Source organism: Salvia hispanica, chromosome 6, assembly GCF_023119035.1.
Source record: "Salvia hispanica cultivar TCC Black 2014 chromosome 6, UniMelb_Shisp_WGS_1.0, whole genome shotgun sequence".
NCBI lineage: Eukaryota > Viridiplantae > Streptophyta > Magnoliopsida > Lamiales > Lamiaceae > Salvia > Salvia hispanica.
The window spans coordinates 38,296,437-38,310,118 of NC_062970.1; the positions used below are offsets into that span (position 1 = coordinate 38,296,437).

Consider the following 13,682-nt stretch of genomic DNA (forward strand, 5'->3'; position numbering starts at 1 on the left):
GATGATGTCGAAGAACAGTGAATCTTAAGTGAAGGGTTAGAGGAGCAGTACGCCATAGGGTCACAACATCAAAGATTGAATTTAATGGAGTTTTTCGACCCATAGTTATAGACCGATGGTGGAATCGATCGATAGAAATTATTAGCGAAAGGGAGGAGAATGATAAATTTTGTGCTTTAATACTTAACGCAGTGTAATTTCTTTTTATACTTCATTGAAATTTTAATAATATTCCACACTATAACTATTATTACATAGTATTTTATAAATATTCAAATTCACCTCGTAACTTTTAAATATATTAAAATACAGCTAAAACTCCGTTTTATATATGTATAGATAGATTGATTTTAGTTCTAAAGCAATAAATATGTGTTATAGCTTCAATTAACCCTAATTAACTACTCTAATTATTAAAAATTTAGCCTAACTGGATTTAGTCAAGGTCAATTTCTTGTTTTAAGATACTACTGTATTTGATTTGGGAATTGGCGGCTTCATTACATGCACTACATATGCAATAATTACATGATGTAGCATGTATTGCAATTTACTATTGTTGAATATAAAATTATTCAAGAAAGTTGAAGGAAAATATTCAAAATCAAAAATTTTCAATATAATACTCTAGATTTCTAGTTGTCTGTCCAATTACTAAAAAAAAAGCATTTAGTATGGAAATTGAAAAAAAATACTACATAGATTTCTACTAGTTGTCAAAAAAGAATAAAGTCCACTGTGGTTCATTTGTCCACTCACAAATTCACCATTGACAACCTGTATTAAATTGCAACTTCAATTATGAAAATTCTTAAAACAAAAATTAAAAATAAAATTTTACTGATTAGATGCAGAAGAAATAAATCAAATGTCAAGAAATGAATTTGGATTCCAGCTCAATGATGCAAACCAAATCAATTTCAAGTAGACATTTTGTCCCAACTAACAGCTGTTTATGAGTATAACAAATCAAATCTTGTACAACTCACAAGCCCCACCATCAAAATTCTCCAAGGAATATGACATTTGTGGGAGCAAATTGAAATTGAAATTAATTAAATTGAACCAAAGGTACATCAATAATTGCACTAGATAAATGATAACACTATGAATATCCACAAAGATTTTTTTTTAAAAGGCAAAATATTGAAAAAGAATTATTACATGGAAGATTGATGATTGTCTCTTCATCAACCCCTAAACACAATACATGTTACAATTGACTTTCACAGCCTTAGTAACTAATTAGTGTGGAAATTTCCTCCCAAAAAAATTGATAATCATATCAAAATACAGAGCAAGAACCAAAGAAGTGAAGTCTCCATTTTCTGTCACCATTTCTATAGCTTTAAAAAGCTAGAATTTTTTCCCACTATATACAGAAGCCACTCTCACTTGGGGCCTCAAATTGAATAGAAATCAAGAATGGTATATGAATCCATCATAGCTCAACTTTCATTTGAGATGTGGGAAGAATCCCTGCACATATATTATCATAACATATATCAAAATTTCAAGATTTTAAAGAAGTATTTTTCAGACCAAAATCTGACATTATCACTAACCTTGAAAATTTTGCATCTGGCCTTGTCCGAATCCCATCTGCACAATGCTATGCAGATCATCTTCCCAAAAGGATGAGACCTACAAAAAAACCACAAGATCATGTTACTACAAAGATTCCTAACTATATCGAAACCCGAAACTCGGATCAAGACTCATGAAGCCACATACTTGAGAGGGTGCATCGCCGAAATTCTCCATTTGAGGCCCTTGGGTTCTCCCATGGCTAGGCGGGAAAGGCGCCTCGTTCCCACACGGGGATTGGAACGGGTAGCCATCCGATGGGTACATCGAGCCGCGAGACTGAAACATCTGCAGCATTCATTCAAATCAGCCTCACTCACTCACCAAAGATATATTCCGAGTTGATGATTTTGTTGAGAATGTTGCTACTTACATCTTTAGACATTAGTGCCTCCATGTTGAAATCCATTCTCGGATTAACGGTAGTCAGTTTCATCGAAAGGAACTACATAAACAACATAGCCAATTACAAACTTCACACACACATATATATATATACACATTTTTTGTCATTGACATATTCTTGAATCTTGAATTCTTACCTCAACTTGGCGCTGCAAAGACTGCACATAATTAATGATCTCATCAAGCATAACTGCTTTCCCAGTAACCTATACATAGAAAAACAATTCATCAACACTTTTTTCTCAGAAATTTAATAAATTCAACTGTCTGAATCTGACCACATTACCTTGTTGCAACCTGGCACAAGATCTTGAAGCACTTTCATCCTCTCACTGATCTTCTCTCTACGAACCTAAAGATGCAATTTTTATCAAACAACCACTCGATACAAAGCAAATTACTCTTCTTGAAACGAAGAATGATTGATTTCCATACTCTTTCTGCGAGGCTATGGGCGTCTGTAGCTTGGCCACGCCGAGCTCGGACATGGATGTAGTCCTTGGGAGGCTCCGGAAGCTTCGAATTATCCTTCGACGCCTTCTGATTCGCCTTCTCCTCTTCCGATTTGCTTCTCTTCCCACTCGATTCACTATTCTCCGACGCAGAAACCTGCAATTGATCAAATCACGTGAGCAATTCCGCAATTCTCTTCACGAATTCGTAGAGATGAGAGAGAATTGAATTACATTAGCGACGGCGGTGTCTTTCCCCTTTCCTTTGGGGGCGGATTTTCTCTTTCTAGGGTTTCCGCCATTTTCGGGAATCGGGATCTGCTCGGAAACAGTCGAATTCTCCCTCGAATCAGCTGCATTATCAGGCGTGGAGGATCTAGAAGCCATGAAATTCTTCTCCGGAGCCCGAATTGATTCCCAGTTTTCTTGAACTGACGGCGGCGGGATCTTCGCCGGATCGAGTTTTGGGGGAATTTCACTGAGCCCGCCCAAATTCGCGTTGGCGAAGCAGGAGAATCTCGCGGCCCGCTCAGCAAAGGCCGGATCGGCGGAGAAGGTGGGGAGAGAGAGGAACTGATTGCTCCCCCTCTCCCTCATGAGATTGAGCTTGGGAGGGGAATTGAGAGGGTGCTGTAGCAGGAGGTGTTAGCACTGTTGTTGTTGTTGAAAGGGAAATCTCTCCCGAATTGCAAATGCTGCCCAATCGCCCAATCAGCTCACGCAAAACGATGTTCTCGCCATTGTTGTTGCCGTTGTTGTTGTGCGAAGCGGTTGGGGACGAGACCATGGAGCTCAATGCCGACTCGAAGGGGTCGTTCTGATCGACTGAATTCTCCCAATTGGGTCGGAAAAGCCTGCAATTGAGATCAGTGGAGGTGGAAAACAAGTTGCTGGCGTTGCCCTCTTTCTCCATTGAGAAAAAGATGAAATCTTTGTTGGGAAGTATGGGGAAGTGAGATGCTTTTGGTGTGAATAAGAATACAAAAAGTGGAGCAGAGGCGCAGAGAGAGAGAGAAAAGGTGATTGCAATTAGCTCAGTTGATTCGCTTAAATGAGAGAGAAAATGATGAGAATGTGAATAACGAAAGAGGAGAGAAGAAGGAAGCAACGAGCTGAGAGATGTTGGTTTGACCCTTTTTATGAGAGTACTATATTATATATATATGGATTGTGTATGTATAAGTTTTGGTACTTGGCTTATCAAAGCATTACCCAAACTCGGTAATATGCATCAGTCGTCGTCGATCGATCCACCGTTCATACGAAAAATTCATTACATTCGGTTGTCAGAAGCATTTTCTGGCGGCTTCCCACTGTGACTTTCCACAAAAATCTCCGCCGTCATTAGGACTTCCACTAAAACTTCCTGAATGAAATAAAATCACAATTATTCAATTTATACGTTTTAAATTTACGAAATTTAACGAGCGTATATATAGAGCCGTATTTATAGAGTTTAAAAAAATTTAAATTTAAACTCGGACGTCCGACCCTCCACAATGGCGGACGTCGGGTAGGACGTCGCGAGGATATCCGAGGACATCCGACGGCTAATGGGACGGGCGTGTCCGACCTTTTGCTCCACAATGGCGGGCGTCGGTAGGACTTCCGAACGACGTCCTCGCGACGTCCACCGTTGGAAATGCTCTTAATTGTTATCGATTTTACAGATACAACAAGTGTCAATTCTAAATGGGGTTCATTTTCGCTCTTTATGATCGATGCACTTGTTCTTTTATCATATCACAAGTCTAACTTTACGTAAAGATTATTATAAAATTGCGAGAGTATTACTTTTCACACTAAAAATAAAAATATACTCCTTAATAAACTAGTTCGACTAAATTGGCCAAAAATCACCCAAAATCAAAAAATTGTGTACTTTCGTGAGTCGATTATAGTTCAAGCCTTCGTACTCGGAACCAACATTTCCAAACTTGAATCGATAACTTTAGAACCGTGAGCGCCTCAAGTTTTAAATAACATCAAGTATTCCGTTAAGTACTCCATCTCATATCTTTATCACTTTTGATTATCATACTAGTATTTAAAATACAATTTACTTTTCATTTTCTTTTGCTTTTTGCCTTTACCCTTACTCTACTCTTTTTATATTAAATATTCTTTTTATTCGAATTTCAGATCACCGTCCCTACCTCTATAGGCGATTTATGTATAATGTATTAATGTGTGTAGCTGTGTAAGTGACAATGTTAAGAAGTAGGTATAATAATATCGTATAGTACTATTTTATTTTTATTTACTATAGGCGATGTCCATTTTTTTTGTTCATCCCAACTTAAATAATAACCTCTCTTTCTCTCTTTCCATTAAAATATTAAGTGTCTTTTTCATTCTATTATTAAAATATTAAGTGTCTTTTTCATTCTATTTTACTCCATTTATAACCTCAATTAAAATTGCAGTGTCACTAAAAAAAGGTCTATCTTGAATAAAATGGAGATAAAATGGAGGGACTACTAAATTTTATAATATGCTCTTCTCCTTTGAACCAAGCAATAAAATTCTATATTATTTCAAAAATATTATTCTATGACCAATGTGTTAATCCCTCAATAAAGCTCATGATGTTCTTGCAACTCATGTTCTAAATATTGTGATGTTAGACCAATTTCTACCTTTTAATTATAAACACTTTTTCATCCAATTTAAGCCCCACATACAACTTAAAACTTTTATTATAATTAAATTTCACACAGCAATATAATTTAAATTTGAGCGATAGTATTTAATTATGTCCTTTTATCAAACTTAAATTATAAGTGTAAATGAATTTAAATGGTTAGTGGGGAAGGCTCCATCATATCGTATTAATATTACTCTACTTCTTGATCGGATATCAATATTTTTATTCAAAAAGTAATAATTTGCTCTGTTTTTATCTACTCAATAATTTATTGCTTTATTAATTCTTAGTTTCTTACCAAATACAGATTCTTTTCTGATCTTGGACATATCTAATTGTAAGCCTTTGCTACGAACGTTCCTCTCGTTTGTATCTCTTACTCTTTTTGTTATGTATTGTCAAATTGTTTCTATACTTCTTATTTCGATGGTTGTTATTTTTTTGGCTTGAGCGTTTTGTGACATAATGATTAGGTGATAATATGGAAAAATGCAAAGATGGTTATATAGATTTTCTTTTTCTATATTTTTAGAAGCTTTTTTCTGAAAACTACTTTAAAAAGAAAACATTAACATAAGATTGAGTGGTGAAATGGGAAGAGGATCTTGCAACTTGAAAGACCCACAATTATTTTTAGAAGTCATATCTGACTTTATTTTAGGAAATATTGAGATATTTAACTTTTTTGGATAATTTAATGTTAACAAAGAGCCAAGATATAAAATGAAGAAAGAAAGAACCAACAATTCTGAGATATATTTGTTAATTATAACTAATTTTACTAACACTAACCATACTATACATTTTATTAAATTATTTACTTTAGTAGATTTGATGTATTGTCACTGTTGAATTAGTTATGCGCATATATTAATTATATGCGGAAAGTTCTAGTAAAGTTCTTAGTTATAGCATATATTTATTAACTCAATTATGCATCATAAAAGTTTAGAGATCTAGTAAAGTTATTAGTTCATATCAAGAAAATAAAATAGGTCCAGACACAATGAAAAATGTGATCAATGGCGTAGGAAGGCAACGATTGTGAACAATCGTCGCCGGCAATGAATGGTTTATGGAAACGCAATTGAACCCCAATTAGAATTGGGATAAAGCTATCGCACTATCAAACTGATAGTAAGCTGAATTTAATAAATTTTCTTGCTCATATTCATATATTGATAGTGCACGGTTGATCACGGCTGCTTTTGGATCCGTGATTGATTATAGTCCTAACAAAACAATGTCATTAAAGGTACCAAAGTAGAAGGGAACTAAAGTACTCCCCCCTGCCCTAAAGAATATACGCACTTTGAGTTAACACGGATTTTAATACAAAATTGGTAAAGTAAGAGAGAAGTAGAAAAAAAAGTAAATACAGTATTGCTAAGTGGAGAATGGATTTCACCTCATTGAGAGAAAAGAGTTCCAAATTAAAAATTCATATTCTATGGAGACCTAAAAAAAATAATACATATTCGTGGACGGAACCCGAAGGGAGTATTATTTTAAAAAAATAAATATAATTAAAACAGACTGTATTAAAGCAATTTAAAGGGATCTAAAAGATTATAAAAAGAGAAATTTAATTAGAACGACTATATTGAAAGCAATTTAAGATCACCATTTACTCCTAATATTTTATGGACTGATTTTTGCAGTCCCCCACTCTTTCATTTCATTCTGATGCTCGATATCTTCATTTCGTTCATAATTAAATGAACATATATAACGTGTATTTCATGTACGATCAATAACGCCCTACAATGTATTTATTGTGTAAATCATTTATAATGCTTTTATATATGAAATTAGTGCAACATTGATGACCCCTCTAGGCCTCTACTCTAGTTTACACAAGTCCAATGTTCACATTTAAAATTTCAAATACTACTATAAAATTTTAAGAATGTACATAAAATTCATGAGCTTATTAGAATATATATTAACTGGATTCTCACATGTGGAACGATCTTAATATATAATTAAAATATATATTGAGCGGTTAGTCTAGAATAGATAATAATAATATAGACTAGTAGTACATTGTATGAAAAATAAGGGTTTTTTAAAGTTATAAGTACTATTTATTAGACAATTGTAAATAATTATTTGATTCGTATCATTTTATAAAAAAAATAATCAATAGTATATGCATTTTGCTAATAGTGAATAGAACTCAATTAAAATTATTGGTGGTCTAAAAGTAGGTAGTTGCATGGCCTAAACAATCTTTGCTAGAGAAAAAATGCATTCAAATCCCTAAGACTGATAATATGGGTACTAATTATGAACTACCAAATAATGATCTTATCCATTATTTATTATACTTTTACTCATTAATTCAAATAATTATCTCAGCCATCTTTGACCAATATCTTGTTAGAAGGTGATCGTTATGATTAAGTATAACATATACTCCATAATTGATGGGCTTAGAAATGTAATGATGATTACTTCCGATTAAATTTCTCAAAAAATACTTTGAATTAAGATAAATAAATAAGGAGATATATATGTACCAAACCAAACTCTAGCATACCTAAAGAGAGAACAAGGCTCGCGGCCAATGGGCCAAGGGACGCCTCAAGAGGCAAATGAAAAACAAAAGCGCTGTCTAAACCACCTTATTCCAACGGAATAGGGCACTAGACAATGGTGCACAACCATGAGCATGGAAATTATAATAACACATAATGAAATAGTACTAGTAATTAATTGTATGAATATATCAATTTACTCCTAATATATAAGTATGTACATGATACACTCATGCAAACATTGAAACGTATTTTAGATCAATTTGAATAATCGGTATTATATGATTTATGATTGTGATTTGTGAGAATGATACACATTCATGAGTTACACATTTTAGAAGCTAGTCTTGAATTGTAAACAAAATAGGCTAATTTGCTAGTGAAATCAAGTTAATAGTGGGTAAACATGACTTAAACAAGAGTTCGTTAATTATTAAGTCTTGAATTAGATGTAAAATAGTTTAATCAAGAGTGAAATCGAGTTAAGACTCCGATAATAGGCAAAGATAACTAGTTCAAGAAATAATTCAAGTTAAGTAATAAATCGAAGGCAAAATAAACTTATATAATTATGACCAAAAATCCAATTTATCAATGTCTTATGAAATCTTTACTTTTTTGCTTCATTACATAAGAATGTCTATTTTAGTAGTTTTCGAAAAAAAATAATCCACTAGTACTTAATTAACCACGGAATCTTCTACTTTAGTTTTATTTTGTCTTTCTTAAACAAATTCACTACTTATTCACTACTAAATAATTATGTAAAAATTACTCTAATCAAATAACGGACACTCAATCATTTTTTTATTTTACCCAAGAAATAAAATATGTTGGAGAGACAATGGTTACTTAACCATTAATTATCATTTAAAAATTTACACAAACCGAGGTGAGGCAATAATTTTAAGGATTTCAGAAAATAATTTACTGACAGGTTGCTGGGTTTTTTTTTTTATATATTTTTATGTTATTTTTTTTAAAATAATTTTTGGGAAAAATGAGAGAAGTCTCCCCAATTAAATTATCGTGAAGGAATACCAACAAGAACATGATTAGTTAGTGGATTATTATTATTGAGTTTTTTTTTTATTGCAAGTTACAACAGTAATGTCAGAATTTTTTTGTATAGTTTTGAAAAACTGAAGAAATATAAAAAGAAGAAGCTTGATGTTTCCTTGTGGTCCACGAGAGATTTATAATTTTTTAATTTGTTGACCTGTAATTGCTCTTTTTTAATTTAAATTCGTGAGTAAGAAAAAAAATTTGCTTGTTCAATTCAATGTAATCAATTTTGCAAAGAAAATTAAATTATTCAAGCAACGAATGTCAGTGCATTGTATACATCAAAAAAAGGGGGTTAATTTTTTTAAAATTTATGTTACCAAAATGTAAAATTTTGTTGAGCAAAAATCAGTGGTAGAATTTGGTCTTTTAGAAAATTTAAAAAAAAAAAATAGCAACTTTATTTTTGAAACTAAATAATTTTGGTAGTATGAGGAAAAAGAAAATTTAAAACTAGATAATTTCAACAAAAATATGGATATTTAAATTTAAAAATTTTCAATTTTAATGAACATTTTAAAATTAATTTATGTGACAAACCGGTTGTATATTTTTATTGCATATTTGTCAATTATTCCAACTCATTACAACTTGCCATTTTATGTTTGGTGTCTAACTAAATGTGAAGTGGCGAAAATCGTGAAAGGCGGAAATAAGAAAATACATACATTTATTAAATGATACTCCTGTGCAAATTTTGACCTGATACAAAATTTAAAATTCAGGTATAATATCTATTCATTGTCTAAATATTTAATTTTGTCCTACTTGTTTGAGGAATTGCACAAAAAAATCAAACATTTTAATTACGACTCTTTTAGCTACTTTTTCCAAATATTTACCCTCACAAAGAAACTACTGAAATAGAGAAGAGCATGAGAGGCTATTAACATCTGTTAAATGTACAATTTTCACAAGTAAACATTGTCTCACTGAGGCAAAGTAAGCATATACATATGGTTGAAGAATTACTTGAGTAAAAGGGATTAAGGAACAAAAGATATACAACACCTCGAAATTCTTTGAAACGTGTTCGCATAGTGCTAGTTGACGCAGTGTCCTCCTCCGGGTATGGAACTGTATAATGCTGCACAATCAGAAAATTCGGAGTCTTTAGCACAAGGCGATGAGAAACTATGGGACACGTTCCAGGACTCGCTGCAATGCTCTCTTAATTCCATCTTGATCGAGTGAGGTTACCAGTTGTATTTCTTGAACCTGAACCAAAATTTAGATTATTATGTGAGAAATATGATGTAAATATATAGTATGTCTTTCTGAGAGAGGGAGAGAGGTAGGGAGAGAATGCCTGTCTTCCAGCTCGAGCGAGAAGTGTGTATTGATCGCCTATTGGGGGCGCCTGTCAGATAGTGATACATTTGGAATGAGTGATAAAAGAGATAGAAGATTTCAACAATAGCCTTCTTTAGCATTATGGGTGATTTTGTTCATACATTTGATAGCCAAAGCTGCAGATCTTGTGAAACTACCCGCTTCTCAAATCCTTGTCGGCTGATTTTCACATCGTTAATGCTGGAGAGGGGAAACAGAACATGGTTAAAACTTTGAGACTGGTAGCCTGTATTACTAAAAATACGCCTTGTTCTTCAGTTCTTGACTATAACGAGGCTGTTTTCATGAGTCAGTCCAAACAAGGCTCTACTCTATCTCTCTCTCAATGTTAACATGATATTGCTAGTTACTCCTTATCACTGGGACTTGCCACATTATAATGATTTTTGTAGAGAAACTAGTCTTGAAAAAAAAACTCTCCGAAACCAATATATGCATGGGTTCACCACTCTTAATAGTGAAGGCAGAGCCAAAGCAGCCGGACGTGAGAGAAAGATGTTCATTTCTGTCTTTTCCTATGGAAATGAAAGAAGCAGAAAGTGAATCACGGCACAAGCATATAACATGGTTCTAACCATACCCATCTTCCTTCAAAAGCTCTTCGATAATCGTGTCAAGCCCAGGAAGAGGTTCTATAGCAAAATGTTCACTTCCATTTAAGGCATTGGGATCAACTGAGGTGTCCTGGTGAGCACAAAAGTCATCAGTATTTGTATGAAGTCAAAGTTTGGTTGGGAGAATAGATAAGTTTGGCCAAACCTGAGGAATAACTTTGTCTAAAGTTTCCAAGAGGGGATCTTCCTCCAATTGTTTTATTGACAAAGTGATCCTCGATTTCTCTCTGCAACATGTTCCCAGTTTCACAAAAAACAGTCAATATATCTAGGCACAAGTATAACTTTGTCAAAATAAGTGTTGAAAGACATACAATGATTCCAAGTTTCTGAATTGCATAAGCTAGATTAAGCCTATAATTATATGAAGTTTTCTACCATATTTTTCACAAAAATAAAGCTCAGCAGTAGACAAGGCATATAGGAGAAGCATCACTGCAGAAGCACACCTATCTATGTTTATAATTTTGACTCTCACTTCATCACCCTCGAATAGGACATCTCTTACATCTTGCACTAAATCCCATGACACTTCTGAAACATGCACAAGTCCTGTGAGGTGATACAATCCTGCAAAGATGCAGAGCAAGTTTAAAACTCAGCTACAGACTTGCAAACTGAATCAATTGGAAGTAACTCAGAAATACATACCGTCCGGGAAGAGCAGATGAATGAAGGCACCATAATCCTCGACAGACCCCACCTTACCTTCAAAAATGTTCCCCACCTTCAGCTGCGGAGAGAACTTGGACCAGTTGGCTTCCTTCTCTGAGAAGATCAACTTCCTGCTCTCCTCATCAGCTTGGATAGCCTAAGAATTGAGGATATAATCTAACGTATTAACAATTTCACCTAAATTATTTTGCGATAATTCTAAGGTTCTTGGAAGTATTATTTGAAGAACATATTTCTAATATAGGACATATAGCATGAAATACATAATCACTATTATTGTGATCAGTGATTCTCGGGTATCACTACTATGCTTTCCCCAATAGTAACATTTTATATATGCAGTTCTCTTAGTGTAGAGCACTTTACGATTGGAAAAATCGATTTTCGACCCCTATACTTTAGGTCCCAATACTTCATTTTGCTAAAATCAAGTCTACATTAACATCATGTCTTTATACTTTGATTATGTTAAAATCAAGTCTACATTAACATCAGGTTTTTAACAGCATCCAGGAATTAGAAAATCTATACATCAGTAAAGAGCCCCTTACCTTCACTGAAATAATAGAACCTACCAAAGCTCTTGCAATCTCTTGGATGGACTTTTGGGTTCTGCATGAATTGAATTTATCAAGAGCATTAGAAAAGATTGATGTTAGCATAATAGTAAGAGAAGAAAGTAAACATGTGTCATCATTTATTTCAAAGGGGAAAGGAAAGAGTTAAAAGTGCATAGAAGGAGAAAGCCAGATAATCTTTCGAATTACTTAAGCTTGAATAGTTTGAGTAAATCTATAAAATTTCTGGTATTTTAGACTTCCATCTTAACCCTTTGATGTGATTTTCTGTATTATCCATTAAACTTTTTAAGTAACTAAATATTTATAATTGCGATTAGAAAAATAGATTTAGCTGGTCAAATGTGACACTGAAAAATCCATTGGGAGAAGAGATGGTGTAAAAGTTTTCATTGGATGATTGCATGCTTTGTCATCGCAAAAGATTAGTAAATTCTGCAATTTCACATGCTGCACTGCTCATCCCAAAACATCCACAAATTTCTACAAGTGTTTTTGGCTTGACAATTGACATAACTTAGTTATCTATCAATAAATCAATTTTTTTACAAAAAAAGAAACTGGATACTTATTAATTTAGCTAAAGTCATTTAATAACATTATATTTGGACAATAGAAAAGTAATTTCCATTAGAATGTCGACCTTATAGGTGGAATGTCTACCTCTGCATGAATGGGAGGGGCTCAACTGTGGATAGGGAAGAAACCCAAGAAGAGAATAAAATTTAATCAGCAAGCCGCCACCATTGAATCCCTCAACTCTACCATCATAGGTGAGTCCTTTAGAGTGGTATGCCTTTGCCGCTTCCAATCAGCAGACCTCTACTTCTTTGCATAACAAAGGAATAGATAAGAAGCTTGCATAAAATCAGAACCAATCAATCTTCTCCAAATCACCTCAAGAGTTCTTACAAAGTAGGTAGCACTCAGTTATGAAATAAGTATTGTGACCCGAAAATGTGTAGACTAAGAACATTGACATCATATATGCACACAAGCAGCAGCAGCATATTCACAAAAACCAGTTATGGATATTGGTTATTGCCCCAAATGCTTAATGCTTCATCAGCCACCCACCCACATTTCTTATGACATGGACATGGAGGAATTTGTCTACACATGATCTATGTAAGGTAAACTAACCATTTTTCTGCACTCTCAAGTGGATACAAAATTGGAGATCATCACATTCTCATGTGAGCACATATAACATCAGAATATATTTTAGCTAAATAAACAAGGATAGCCAAATATGGTAGAAAGTAATTAAACATTGGGATATTGGCATCTAATATCACGAACTTTAAAAGTTGGTTTTTTCCCATGAACTTTAAAATTGGCAAATAATATCACGAACTTTACCCCCGGTTTGTTTTTTCCACGAATGAAAAAATTCATGTTATTTTAATAGATTGAAGAACAATTTTGGACGGTGTGCTTCAAGAAAAACTATCTTCAAAGATTGAAAAACTTGAAACTCTCAAAATTGTTGTCGAGAAATTACGAAAACAAATGCGTATCATAATATTATTTGTGTGAATTTTTTCATTCGTGGGAAAAACAAACTGGGGTAAAGTACGTGATATTATTTGCCAATTTTAAAGTTCGTGGAAAAACTAACTTTTTGAAAGTTCCTGATATTAGATGCCAATATCCCTTAAAACATTTACAAGTTGCTGTGAGAGCTCACAGGACACCTGACAAATTCCTAGCTAAAAGTATCCCAAAAGACTGCATTTATCAAGTTTCGAAACTGGAACAAAAAT

At 33.5% G+C, this 13,682-nt stretch overlaps 1 protein-coding gene and 1 pseudogene across 1 annotated transcript; both read right to left on the reverse strand.

The window, feature by feature from the left end:
* Nucleotides 1-1,149: 1,149 nt before the first annotated feature.
* On the reverse strand, nucleotides 1,150-3,481 carry LOC125192646 (annotated as a pseudogene).
* A 6,096-nt stretch (nucleotides 3,482-9,577) lies between these two features.
* Nucleotides 9,578-12,728, reverse strand: LOC125192532 (30S ribosomal protein S1-like). Its single transcript, XM_048090136.1, has 10 exons — nucleotides 12,580-12,728; nucleotides 11,890-11,950; nucleotides 11,315-11,474; nucleotides 11,113-11,233; nucleotides 10,809-10,890; nucleotides 10,630-10,733; nucleotides 10,151-10,229; nucleotides 10,006-10,056; nucleotides 9,897-9,914; nucleotides 9,578-9,783 (listed from the first exon to the last, which is right to left on the reverse strand). Exons 1-10 carry the CDS (start codon nucleotides 12,585-12,587, stop codon nucleotides 9,583-9,585), a joined length of 885 nt encoding a protein of 294 aa, XP_047946093.1. The 5' UTR covers nucleotides 12,588-12,728; the 3' UTR covers nucleotides 9,578-9,582.
* Nucleotides 12,729-13,682: the final 954 nt, after the last annotated feature.